Consider the following 14,574-nt stretch of genomic DNA (forward strand, 5'->3'; position numbering starts at 1 on the left):
TTCACAAATGTACAACATATTAGATACAATACTTAGGCAGACCATCGAAGCCCAACCCAAGTACCATTTCACTTCCAATTTTAATTTTCTCCTCAGCCATTTTTAAAATTTGACTAACTTCACACATAAGCCCAGCTAATCTCCACTGCTGGATGTTAGACAAAATAGAGTTCTTCTGATAAGCCCTCAGGAGAGAGATGGGAAGGCTTGATTAAAGGAGAGATTTTAAAGTCATAGAGGTCAAAGCAGATTCCTTTTTGGGTGATTCAATTTGGCATCACTGTGATACAATTATCTTAGTAAGAACATTCAAATGCTATAACAAAAATATACTAAGAACATCCTAACATCCCAAGAAATAGGGCTAGCAGTTACATAAAGTGAAGTGGGCTTATCTTAACATTCATCTCTTAAGCCTATTTTGTTCTGTGACCCAGGCTTCTTAGGAGACTGCCATGAGAATTTAGCCTCCATCTCCCTAAAAGCCTGTCTACAATGGCTTATGAAGGAAGGGATAAGAGCCAAATTCCAGGTTGGCCTTGGTTATGCCTAAATGTCAACTTGCTTATCCCACCTAGTGAAACATATGAACATCCTGAGGCAGACCTCTATTGAGGGAAGAGGGTCAGGTTCCCTAGTGAGCTTTGCTAGGAATGTGCTGTCTCTATGATTCTATGGCTAGACAGAGTCACAGATATGTTTATCATTCCATTACAATTCTTTACACTCTAGACCTTATGCTCTCAAACCACTCTTTTACAGACGCTCTCAAGGTTTTAGTAAAGTACAAACATCATCAGTCTAGTATTATTGTGTCCATGTGTATGTTCTGGATTAAAGCACTTTTTTTTTGGTTTGGACTACAAACCACATTACTTGATAAATATCTGAGAAAAATGGGAGTGAGTGAGTTGGAAATAAAAGTAGATTTTGCTTATTCTATGAGTACAATTCTTCTAAGAAAAAAAGATCCTTACAAGTGTTTAGTTTTCTAAATAACTTTATAATGGAGAAAAATCATGCTCTTGTAAGTTGTCAAAGTTCTTATTCTCGTATAATTTACTCCCTTTGGTCAAACAGAAAAATCAACAATAAGATAATCAATGTTCTTAGCCACAATTACCTCCCATTTCTATCCCTATGCTCCATATTAATTAATTAATTTATGCCCTGCTTTATCTACAATGGATTTTTCCCCCCTATTAGAACTATTAACATCAGCTTAGTTCCACAGTGCTTTTACAAGGGAGATTAGAATGCGGTAGAAAGATCATTTTCCCCCAAACATGTCACCTTCACTCTTTAAAACATAAACATTATGCCTTATTACATATCTCCTGAGATTAGCAATACCTGATAATACTTCCAGCATGGGTTATTTCTTTTTATCCAAAATGACTAAGGCCTTTGATTCAAGAGTCAGATTTGCTTATATAACCACCTTAACATCTAATTTCCTGATGTTAAAAAAAGTCATCCCTGATTGTAAGAGTATAATAAAACATATTACCTAAACAGTTGTTTCTGTCCCAAACTTTTAAAGCACATCTTTCACTCGATAATGTAAACACCTTCACTGTAATTCGTCCATTAACTCATACTCTACCTTTCCCTACCAAACTTGAAATTTCTTTAGTTGTAATCATCATTCTCCTTAAATGTATAGGCAATATCAAATTTTAAGTGAAATTTCACCATAAGGAAATAGTTGTAACACTGACTTACCTTCCAGAGTTTAAACAGTTTGAAAATACTTTATTGCTCAATCTCTGTATTTAAAGAATTAGTCATAAGGACGTTAGTGGTGAACAGGCCTAAACCCGGGCTACCCTGGGCAGGAAGCGGCTAGAAATTTATAGGAGATTTGAAACTTTTATTTTTAATCTGCTGGTCACTTTGTCTAAATACCCCAAAGACCACCTACTCCACTATTCCCTCCCAGCTATCACAGAAAAAAACAAACAAAAAAAAAATCCACCAGAATGGATGGGAAGGAGGTTACTTATGATGAAACACCACCAAGGTAAACCATCTGGCTTTTACAGATGTTTTAATATATGCCAGAAGCGAAATTATAGAGTCTGTCATATTATGAACATTAACTAGGCCAGCCCACAGACCACCTAAGGTTCACTCACAGATTATACTGTAAATACATACCTCAGGACTGCCTAACATACAGGCATTATGCTAGGTGATATTCTTGCTAGTAAAGTGCATGAGGAATATACATAAAACTCAAGCAATCCTGGAAATGATCTTCTCCAACTTATGCAGGAAGTAGTAAGATCCTGATGCCAGAAAATAAAGTTGTTCTTTCTAGAATAAGAGGACGTGTGACCTCTAAAATCGAAATTGGTTGAGAGTGATTAGTTTCTTTTTCACTTTTGGGTACTGACCTTAAAACAAGTGAAAACAATCTCACAACGATGACGAATTAAAGAGGAGAAGGCCTCCACTAGAGGTAATACGAAATCATTTGAATTTTTTTTTTAAATGTAGGGTCATTTTTCTAGAACAAGTGATTAAAATTAACATTGCAACTTTTCCGGATCTAATTTGGACTAATTTTTGTGAAAACCAAAAAACGAGGCAAGGCTAAAATTTCATATTCCAAATTTAGTCAGCTACAAACTTTCAAACTTACTCCCCATACAACCTCAAAAAATTTTAAATAAGACGGTTTACAACAGAAATACTGAAAATAAATCATTCTTGAATACTTTTAGATGTTCCCCAGTGTACCACAAATCACATCCAAAAACCCAAACAAAATAATCACTGAACTGTTTGAGATCTGCTGAAATTCAGAGCTGCAGAACAAGAAAAAGAGGGAGAATGTAGCAGACGGCCTGCTCCCTTTCTGCTTGGGCAGCACCGGTCTTCTGGAGGTCTTAAGGTATGCACATTCAAATTGTGAGTCCATAAAAGCCAGCAGTAACACTAAAATAATAATAACAGCATAAATAAAAATAGGCTCTGGTTAGAGAGAGAGGATTCATTTACTGCCGCCCTGCTGAGGTACTTTGGCCACTGAAAACAGGAAAGCTATTAGTATCCTGAATTAATGGGTATAGTGGTTTCCAAACAAGATATTTTCATGATGGACACAATGTGGACTCAGCAAAGTTTCTACTTCAAGAAAAATATAGCTTCTATTTCAAAGAGCTCTGATTAGACTTAATACCATTAGGGAACCATCAAGGATTTGTGTTGTTGTTACTGCTTTAACTATCAGTTACTTTCTAAACCAAAAATTGTGGGTAGTTAACTTGACCGACAGTCAAGGTTTAGGAATGCAGAAGCAAATCCAAGGTACAGACGAACTTCAAATGTGAACAGGCCTCAAGGAGTTTGGAATCTTTTTAGGTTGTCAGGTCCTAGCCTTTCTCATTATCACCATGATCATTGTTACTACTTATTTGTCTGCGATTTATAAATAGAAGTTCATTTCCATCATCACACCCCCTCTGTATACTACATGATTTTAGAAATCCTCAGTAAGCTTTATTAGTGACAATGACAATGTATAACAATTACAATCAAAAACAAAATAAGTCTACCTAATGATAAATTCTCAACCACTATCAATTGCCTATAACATATCCAGCAGATTATGTTTAAAAACTCAATATGATTAGTTCCCTTTATAAATTAATTACCAAAAATATAACTGTTTAATTTCCATAATACTTGAAAGTACAAATATAAATTAAAGTTCAAAAGACACATACAAAATAGTCTGTAAAACAAAGCTAGCGTTAAAAGAATTGTACTTTGTAGAATTTATTTTATTATATAAAGCTATTTAAAACAGTACATTTTCTGTATTATACATGAAAATTCACATCCAGATGTCTTTTCTATCAAATCCTTATTCTTTCCCCTTTGTCAAAAATCTTAAATTTTCATTCCTGGCTGGACTTTTCTTCCTTGGCAATTCTTTTTGTTACCCCACTGAAATATTTCTCACGGAAGGAATTATGACCTTGGTACAGCAGAAAGTGATCACTCAGCAGATGTGAATACTGGTCCCGGTTCTGGTTGGTTGGAAAATACAAAAAATAAAAATGTTTGAGTTACTTCTTTTGTTAGCCTGCAAGCAAAGCAGTTACTTTAAGCAAAATCTCACTCTCTGGTACACAGTTGTTTTTCCTTTATCACATGTGAATTGGAAATATACCACCATCTTATATTTGGGTCATGCCTGTGTATCCAAAGTACTTTCACCTACTTCACCTCACCCGGTCCACCCAACGGTCCTCTGCACAAAGAGGACACATACTCTTACTGGGTGAGAGGGAAAGCAGGGAGAACCATCTCCCGCAGCTTTAGTCTGGACAGCCATCAGCATCTTCCGATTCCTCACTCAGCACAAAGAGAAGCCTTCTTTGACTATAAGAATTATTGAGCGAAGAAGCTTCTATTCCAACAAATTACTATATCTGCATGATACCTTACAGGTCAGTAAAACTGTCTGGGGATACGTCCACATTTGGTTAATGACGTCAACCACTCCTGGCAACTTTAACCTCAGTAGATGAGATACAGGCTAAACAAGTGGTCTTCACACTCTTGAGACTTCAAAGACAGGTGAGGACTAATGGTCAGACAGATCTTTAGGAAACTAGAAATACCAAACTGGGATAGACTGTCATGTTTCAGATTCGAAAACCGAGGGATAAGAAGACTGACAGAAAACACTGAAACATCAGCTTCTTGGTCAATTTCACTAGTCGCCTCAAAATGTGAAAAAAATCGAATCAGAAATAAAACCTCATATCACATCCCCTTCTGCAAGTTCATATTCTACTGCACAAGGATTAATGTGATTTGGAGAACAGGCATGGAGACACAATTAGAAAATATGAAGCCTAATTTATTACTCTGGTTTCAGTATAAAACAATATCTACAAATATATCTGGAATATCACAATCCTCAAAATATTCTTGTACTTTTCCTCATTCCTGTATGAGATGAATATCTTCATTCTTTCCCTCATATCTAATATTAATAATAGCCCAGGTTTAGCCAAAATAAAGTTATTTTGGCTGATTCATTTATTCGAAACTATTTTGCTCCAGAATGCTTTTTTAAAAATCACACACAAAAGAAACAAATTATTAAACATGCCGAGATTTCCTGATTCATTTTATTAAAAAAAAAAAAGTGGCTACTTAAATTCTATGGCACTAAGAATACTATACTTCCAAATTCTTGCAAGCACATGAAAACATGATGGTGATTACTAACTTCAGGCTATATAAACGTCAAAAGATTAAAAATAAATTTTATCTATCTACAGGTAAAAAAATTAAAGAATACCAAATGAAAGATAGTGTTTATGTGGTATTTATTATGGGCCAAAAAGACAACCCACTCCAGTATTCTTGCCTGGGAAATCCCATGGACAGAGGAGCCTGGTGGGCTACAGACCAAGGAGCAACAAAGAGTCAGACACACACACACACACACCATCCTCAGTGCTTCGTAGAAGTGGAATTGTTAGTTGCTTAGTCGCGTCCAGCTCTTTGCGACCACATGGACTATAGCCCCCCCAAGCTCCTCTGTCCACTGGATTCTCCAGGCAAGAATACTGGAGTGGGTTACCATGCCCTCCTCCAGGGTATCTTCCCAACCCAGAGATGGAACCTGGGTGCCTTGCATTGCAGGCAGATTCTTTACCATTTGAGCCACCAGGGAAGCTCAAATGCTTCATAAGCACTATCTAATATAAACTCATCAGCTCTAAGAGATAAGCACACTACTATCACATCTAGAGATGAATTATTTAAGAGTACAGGCCCAAGATAATACAGCTAGTAAGTGACACAGCTAGGATTTGAACACAGGTCTATCAGACCCAGGGATTACACTCTTTAAATGTAACATGATGAGGCTTTTTTTTTTTTTTTGGTCCCCCAAAGAGCTAACTCTTTCCTCAACTCGAGAAGCAGAAGTATATCTGGGAACAAAGCATGTGATGAACAAAGGCCTCCCAGAAAGGAAGAGAACTGGATCAGAAATGCTATTAACTTAGTTCTAGTAACTAAAAGAATTACTTCAATGACACAAAATCTTCCTACTAGGAGATGTAAGGAGCCACAGATGCCCTAACCCTAGGAGGACAGTTGACTTGAAGGGAGGACTCAAGGTCCACATCTCAGAACCAGACATGGGAGAGCAGCAGTACAGAACAACGGTCCAGCATTCAGCCTCTGCACATGCCAACTCTAATCAAATGTCTGACCGAGGAGTCATCAGAAAGGACGGGACACGCCTTCATCTATTCCTCCAGGTATTCTGCATTCTGTCAATATATCAAATAAGATCATTAGGAAACTTGTCTACTTGCTGAACTGCATGAGTTTAATCCTGGCAGAAATACCTTTGCTGCTACTGCTGCTAAGTGGCTTCAGTCGTGTCCGACTCTGTGCGACCCCATAGAGGGCAGCCGACCAGGCTCCCCTGTCCCTGGGATTCTCCAGGCAAGAACACTGGAGTGGGTTGCCATTTCCTTCTCCAATGCATGAAAGTGAAAAGTGAAAGTGAAGTCACTCAGTCGCGTCCGACTCTTCGAGACCCCATGGACTGCGGCCCACCAGGCTCCCCCATCCATAGGATTTTCCAGGCAAGAGTACTAGAGTGGGGTGCCATTGTCTTCTCCAGAAATACCTTTACTTAGTTATAAATAGAGCTATATCCAGAAGTGACATCTCTCCTGCTATTACGTCTCACAGCTCTTTGTGTCATTCTCCACCTAGTCATCAAAATCAGAAAGTGATTTTGGGTCAAAGTGCTCTCTCTTTCTTTCTCACTTTAAATCAGTCCTGTAATATTAGGTCGGAGAAGGCAATGGCACCCCACTCCAGTACTCTTGCCTGGAAAATCCCATGGGCGGAGGAGCCTGGTAGGCTGCAGTTCATGGGGTCGCTAGGAGTGGGACACGACTGAACGACTTCACTTTCACTTTTCACTTTCATGCACTGGAGAAGGAACTGGCAACCCACTCCAGTGTTCTTGCCTGGAGAATCCCAGGGACGGGGGAGCCTAGTGGGCTGCCGTGTATGGGGTCGCACAGAGTCGGACACGACTGAAGTGACTTAGTGTAGTGTGTGTGTAATCTTAGGTTCTACATCCTAAATATTTCACATCCACCCCTCCTCTTCATTTATAACTCCAGTACTATAGTTAAAGCCTTCCTCATCTCTCCTTGCTTTTTTCCTGAACAGCCAGTTGCTCTGCCTTTGCGGCTCCCTCTCTAGTCTATTTTCTACAGTGGGATCAAATACAACTTACTAAAGTGCAAATCTACTACACCAGCATTCTGGTTGAATCCAAACAAGTCCAAACTCTCCCCAGTGCTGAGGCTTTTCTCTTAACGTTTGGGAGTGACATACAATTTCACATCAGTTTGCTGAACGTCCTCTCACTTTCCCCTTCTGAACAAGAGGGATCAGAACACTATCAGGCAGTGAGATCCTTCGGTTCTGCTTTCTGTCCTTTCTTCTCCCTGTGACTCCTCTAAGCCACGCAAATCACCTCTATACCAAAATGCACTGCAGACTAGTTTAGCGAATGTTCCAGGGCTACAGGGGCATGACAGGACAGAAATGTGTGATGCGAGTGTGCAAGCTTAAAAGGCAGAGGTGTGGTAAGACAGCTGAAGACCAGGAAGGGCCAGGAACTGACTGGGGCTCAGTTGCTCCTGCACGTAACCTACCTCAACTGCCAACTATGCAGCTCATGAGGGGAAGCAGGAGAGAGTCAGAGCACAATGGAAGACAGGTGTCCTCAGAAGACAGACTGAGAGCTTAACAAGATAGCGTGCCTTTGATTTCAAGGATATACACAGGACAAACTGATGATAAATAAAGACAAGACTATAAAGACCAGAGGCAGAGACTAGGAATGAACAACAGAAGCCTGGAAAACTCAAAGTGATGATTATAACCTATACCAATGAATGATTACCAAGAAAACATGTACTAGCTATGGCATTCTTTATCTGACTAGTTTAGACCTCAAGATTTACTCAAAATACAGTAAAAGCAAACTAAGCCTCTTAACAGATCATATGCTCAGTGCTACAGAGATGCAGTGACAGAGAAATACATGCTACTGGAAAAGTGGGGAAAGACTATTATTAGAAATGCAACCTCTTCGGGGGTGGGGGGGGTATGGTGGTGGTGAAGTGAAAGTCACTCAGTCATGTCCAACTCTGCGACCCCATGTAATAATAGTTCATGGAATTGTCCAGGCCAGAATACTGGAGTGGGTAGCCGTTCCCTTCTCCAGGGGATCTCCTCAACCCAGGGATTGAACCCAGGTCTCCCACATTGCAGGCGGATTCTTTACCAGCTGAGCCACCAGGGAAGCCTTGGGTGGAGAGGGGATCCTATTCATCTCCCAGGGAGTAGAGAAGAATTAATGTGAGTCCTATACTGGAACGCCTCCTTATGCAATGATTGATTGCCCCCTGACTGCAAAATCAGACATTCATAACAAAAACTCCTGGAGAACCCCAAAGCTCCAAATCCCTTGTTCAGCCAGGGATCTGGCAAGTGCTGTTCTATTACTAACAGCATAAGTCTGCTTCAGGGCAAGCCAGACACTCCAGGACTTTGACTACCATTTTCATCTAAGTGGAAAAGACATGGTTCACAAAATGTTTCACATAATAGGTTCAGTATGTTTATGGTCCACATAGATATATGTAAATATCACACCTATGAACAGTACACTCTGGTCCGTTATGAAAAATACCATTTGCAGCATTCAGAACTTCTGTTACCTTGACGCTGAATAAAATAGCAAAGTCAATGTTTTTTTTTCTTATTTCTCTCTTTCAACCTATCTTTAGTTCAGTTTACCAGGGATCACACTTGAGATGATGATATTCAACTCCACATATTTTTCATCACCTTTTGATAACTCTTCTCTATTCACATTCCCTGCCCATCTCAACCAAGAATATCTGCAGGTTTTTTTTTTTTCAACTCAGTATCTCAAAGGCCAAGGGTTTACTTAAAAGGGAGAAGAGGATCCTCAAGCAACACGACCCTTGAAGTCCCTCACTAACTCCAGCTTGCCCCGGTGTTTGATTTCTGGTTTCTCTGACACTTCCCAATCTGTCTATCACTATCAGTCATGATATCATCTATGTATCATAAAACCTGAGTTCTGCCAGTTTTTAGTAAGCAAGATATACTGCATGGAAAATAAACATACACAAACAATTAGGAAATGCCAATAAAAAAAACTATGGCAATGAAAGATTACAGACCACCTTACCTAAATATGATGACTACTGGTTAAATTTTGGCACATGTCAGTACTTGAGGAAACAGGAATAAAATATTAAGATTGTTGATTATACTGTCTACTGTTTATCATTTTTATAACCAGAAATCAAGAATTTCTGAAGGAAAATTCTGGTTACATAATGGGAATACACAGTTTTCAGATCTATCGCTTAACTTTGTAAGACAAATAGCAATTATGACAAGAAACATATAAACTCTGATTTAAGAAAGCAATTGATATACATTTATAGCTATGTGTTTGACAGAAGTGAATTATTTAATTTTCTGCATCTTTTCACAGCAGATTATTATCTAAATTTTCCACAAACGGAGACTTCAAAAGTTTAAATAATCTGACACAAGTCACATAGCTATCAAGTAATGCCAGAATTGTAGACTAGATCAGGCTTTAAAGCGCATACTTTTTCTGTCACACATTTTTTTAACAGACATTACATCAAAACAGTGGTTAAAGAGTTAACTTCCTGCATGGTAGATTAGTGGGTTGTTCAAAATGGAATGTGACATTTTGAGGCTGTTTTTCACTGAACAGCAACATTATGGTAGTACATATTTCGTCTCTAAACTTTTAGACAGAACCCCTTTAACCACTGTCCCACCCAGCCAATTTCCGGTCCTATCACTACTAATTCTAAACATAAACTTCTGGAGGAATTTTAACACAATTGCCAAGGGAAAAAAAAAATCAAAGGAAGCTTTACAATTGGCCATGTACTTTTTAATGTGTACAGTGCCCCCTGCTGGCTGACGCAGATAAATTCTTACAGTATTTCCTGATGTGGGTAAAGCGCATCTGAAGCCCAGCTGACCACGATGCATCGGACAGTCAGGAGCACTCCACTTCCCTCTCTGTCTGAATCCTGGTTGCTGTAAACATCTAGAGCCACAGAACATCAACAGGACAGCCGTTTTCCTTCAGAGAGCACTGGCATGTATTCACATCATTTCATCCTTAGAAGAATGAGGTGGAAATATACCAATACGTATTTACCTTAGTGATTCTAAAGTGTTTTATCATTGTCATTTATGTCCAATCTAGAACTGCAAATTATTCTCTACAAAAATAAAGAAAAAGTACATAAACCACGCCTTATTCAAGTTAACCTTTATTTTTACAACTAATTCTACATCAAAAGTTGTTTAGTTGCTCAGTTGTGTCCGACTCCTTGGCAACCCCATGGACTTCAGCCTGCCGGGCTCCTCTGTCCATGAGATCTCCCAGGCAAGAATACTGGAGTGGGTTGCCATTTCCTCCTCCAGGGGATCTTCCCTATCCAGAGATCGAACCTGCATCTTCTGCATTGGCAGGCAGATTCTTTACCACTGAACCATCTGGGAAAAAAGTACAGCATCAAAAAGAAAAAAAGAGACTTTAAAAGGGAAGTACTTTGGCTGCTCCTCAAGAAAAAAAACAAACTATGTTTTATAGTAACATCTGAAGCTGCAACTTTAAATGGAACTAATGACACTCTGGATTAATCTGGGAGAATACATATTTGCAAGAGTGTCCTCAAACTGAATGTCATAAAACCGCTCACTTTTAAGAAAATAAAGCTGAGAACTGCACTTACATAAAACTATCCTTCTAACTACTGTCTTCTCCCAGAGATCTGCCATTCTTTGTTATTTCTGCCTTAATTAGAAGGAAGGTGTTCTGATTTCCACAGTATAGTGATCCACCTGTTTTTTTGTTTGCTTCTCATAACAAATAAGGCCTAGATATCATAGGATTAAACTATTTCTAAATCACTGACTTTTCAGGAGTAGCATCAGGGTAATGACAAAATTCAGTGTATTACTCTTCCTTCAAATGGATGATTTAAATACATTTAACAGCTTTTATTCTAGAAGGGCCCCAAACAATCACCGAACAGTTACTATTTATTTCATAAGTATTTACTGAGTAGTGAGCAAAACAGTCAAACTCCATTAATTCAGAGTTACAGACATTAAACAATATACACCCTAACATACACTTACAAACTGTGATGAAATACTAGGAAGAAAAGGGTACCATAAAAATATAAGGAGATACCTAGTTAGATGGGAGAGAAGAAAATGAATAAGAAAGGCTTCCCAAAGGAAGTGACATTTACCTGAGACCTAAAGGATGAATCAAATTTACTTGTAAAAAGAGACAGGAAGAAAGCATTCTAGGAACACAATGAGGGAGGAAACACAATGTGAAAAGATTCAGATTAGAAACAGCTAAGTACATTCTGGGGAGTGAAAGCGGGCCAGTGTGGCTCAGGCTTGAAGAATGAACGGAAAGGTGGCTCAAAATCAAATTGGAGAGACCGGCTAGAAGTAGTTCAGGCTGGCCCTGAAGGTTATGTGACGGATTCTGAATTTTGGTCTAAATTTCATAGCAAGTTTTGATGAATTTTAAACAGGGGAGTTTGATTATCTACTTCCACTCTATGTGATGGGAGGAGAAGCTGCAGAAGCAGGGAAACCAGGGGGAAGCCTCCTGCAGTAGCCCAGGGGAGCAGCGCTGCGCCCTGTCCTTTGGGATGGAGGGGCAAGGGTAACAACACCTGCAACCTACTCAGCCCAGATTTCCAAGTCAGCCTTCAACCTGTCTCCCTTCCCAATCATTCAATCAGTCTTCAGGTCCTGCTGCATATACCTACCCGGAAACTCTCAATATCACTGTCTCTCCCTATATATATCACAATCTCTATATTCTTTTTTTTTTTTTTTAAGCATTCTTTTTTTTAATTTTATTTTTAAACTTTACATAATTGTATTAGTTTTGCCAAATATCAAAATGAATCCACCACAGGTATACATGTGTTCCCCATCCTGAACCCTCCTCCCTCCTCCCTCCCCATACCATCCCTCTGGGTCATCCCAGTGCACTAGCCCCAAGCATCCAGTATTGTGCATCGAACCTGGACTGGCAACTCGTTTCTTACATGATATTTTACATGTTTCAATGTCATTCTCCCAAATCTTCCCACCCTCTCCCTCTCCCACAGAGTCCATAAGACTGTTCTATACATCAGTGTCTCTTTTGCTGTCTCGTACACTGGGTTATTGTTACCATCTTTCTAAATTCCATATATATGCGTTAGTATACTGTATTGATGTTTTTCCTTCTGGCTTACTTCACTCTGTATAATAGGCTCCAGTTTCATCCACCTCATTAGAACTGATTCAAATGATTTTCTTTTTAATGGCTGAGTAATACTCCATTGTGTATATGTACCATAGCTTTCTTATCCATTCATCTGCTGATGGACATCTAGGTTGCTTCCATGTCCTGGCTATTATAAACAGTGCTGCGATGAACAGTGGGGTACACGTGTCTCTTTCCCTTCTGGTTTCCTCAGTGTGTATGCCCAGCAGTGGGATTGCTGGATCAGGGCCAAAGAACTAAATAGACATTTCTCCAAAGAAGACATACAGATGGCTAACAAACACATGAAAAGATGCTCAACATCACTCATTATCAGAGAAATGCAAATCAAAACCACTATAAGGTACCATTTCCCACCAGTCAGAATGGCTGCAATCCAAAAGTCTACAAATAATAAATGCTGGAGAGGGTGTGGAGAAAAGGGAACCCTCTTACACTGTTGGTGGAAATGCAAACTAGTACAGCCACTATGGAGAACAGTGTGGAGATTCCTTAAAAAACTGGAAATATATCACAATCTCTATATTCTATCTTTCTTAGTTGACAGCCTCATTGTCTTCACAAGATCATGCCAGAAGCCTCCAGGCTGGTGTCACAGACATCTTTCCACAACAAAAACTTGCCTGCATATTAAAGTCTGGGTGACCTTCCTAAACAAGAACCTCTGTTACTCTCCTAACTCACATCCCTCAGGATTCACCATCGCCAATAGGATAAACTTGAAACTCTTTATTGGTAAAGACCTTCAACACTAGGCAGGCCTCTGGTTTTCCACTTTATCTCCAACCACCTCTCCCCAAATACTTTCAGTCACGCTTCAATGTCTATAATTCCCTGAATGCACCCTCTGTAGCTTTGCTGAGAATGCTGGCCTCTTGACTCTAACACCATCTCCTCAGGGAGGTGCCCACTGGTGTTCACAGAGCAACTTGCACAGATCACTACAGAACCAAACTTTCTCTCACACCAAGTTCTCTAAGGGTAAGGACGATGTTTCATTAGTCTTGTTCTATCTCAGCAGATGACAGAAGTGGTTCTATAAACACATGCTGAGTGATGAAAGCCATGGCTTTCCCCTCAGGGAGCACGCAATCAAGTCAGAAAAAGAAAACACAACAAAACTATCTGAATGTAAAAATCAGTAAAAGACAGCTTTCTTTCTCATTTTGCATAGTACTTTTTCCATTCGCTCTCAACAAAAACTTATATCCTTCTTTATAGAGAAAAAAGAGGAGTCAGGAGGTATGAATTTCCTCAACCTCCTTGCCTGCAGCCCACCCTCTACTACAAACTGGATCCCCTTGCTTAATTCTACAGTCTCATCTCTCACACCACTCCCTACTCACATTCTAACTGAAGCCAAAATTCTCTCACAGCATCCCTTTTCTGCCAAAGAGTGACTTTTAAAGAATCCCCCAATAATATACCTAAGGATAATCATCAATTTATAATTAATTTACTGTTTAAAAACAAGAGCTTTCCCCTAGAAAGGTATCACTTTGGGGATGAAGTTGAAAACCATTTAGAAGAAAACCAAATGCCTTCTATTTTAATTATAGGTCAGGTTTAAGTTGTCCTTTTACTTAACTGACAATTCCTGATAATGAGATAATGATTTTTTCTACCTCACTAGTATTAACCTTAAGTCATTTATATTCTCAAAGTGGCAGCAGTTTATATAACACAGCAGTCTCACTGCAAACACTTGATACAAATGGCTTATGAAACTTATTCTTTGATAAGTGGAAACCAATGATGCTGTCATCATAATAAAAGCCAAACTGGTGATGCTCACCTAATTTTGTCAAGACCAACTTCTGGATTCAGGCAACAGATTAAAGGTATAATATACATTCTTTAATAAGGTGAGAGGAAGAAGGCAAAGAGATGGAAGAGAAAAGAGTCAATAGATTTTCCTTCTTATAATGAGCAGAGAGTGAAATGAAAAGTAAATGATAGTGCTGAATATAATGGACCTCAGTTCAGCTTCAGGGTAATTACCCATGTCCGGCTTTTGTTTAAAAATCCTTGCTCCCCTTATCAAAGCTTCCCACTGTTCTACATCTGGTACTGGACAGTAGCTATAGAAACCACTTGTGCTAAAG

General features: G+C 39.1%; 1 protein-coding gene across 7 annotated transcripts in view; it reads right to left on the minus strand.

The window, feature by feature from the left end:
• Positions 1 to 982: 982 nt before the first annotated feature.
• Positions 983 to 14,574, minus strand: part of TRMT11 (tRNA methyltransferase 11 homolog) — a 64,528-nt gene continuing 50,936 nt past the window's right edge. For 4 of the 7 annotated variants that reach the window (XM_027551057.1, XM_027551053.1, XM_027551054.1 and 1 more), the window contains one exon: positions 983 to 4,040. In XM_027551057.1, coding sequence (XP_027406858.1) covers positions 3,909 to 4,040 — 132 coding nt within the window. In that variant the 3' untranslated portion in view covers positions 983 to 3,908. Of the gene's footprint in view, positions 4,041 to 10,092; positions 10,279 to 14,574 lie in introns of those variants that run through there. The other 3 variants (XR_003512546.1, XR_003512547.1, XM_027551055.1) reach the window with 3 other exon arrangements.

Source organism: Bos indicus x Bos taurus, chromosome 9 (assembly GCF_003369695.1).
Source record: "Bos indicus x Bos taurus breed Angus x Brahman F1 hybrid chromosome 9, Bos_hybrid_MaternalHap_v2.0, whole genome shotgun sequence".
Classification (NCBI taxonomy): Eukaryota; Metazoa; Chordata; class Mammalia; order Artiodactyla; family Bovidae; genus Bos; species Bos indicus x Bos taurus.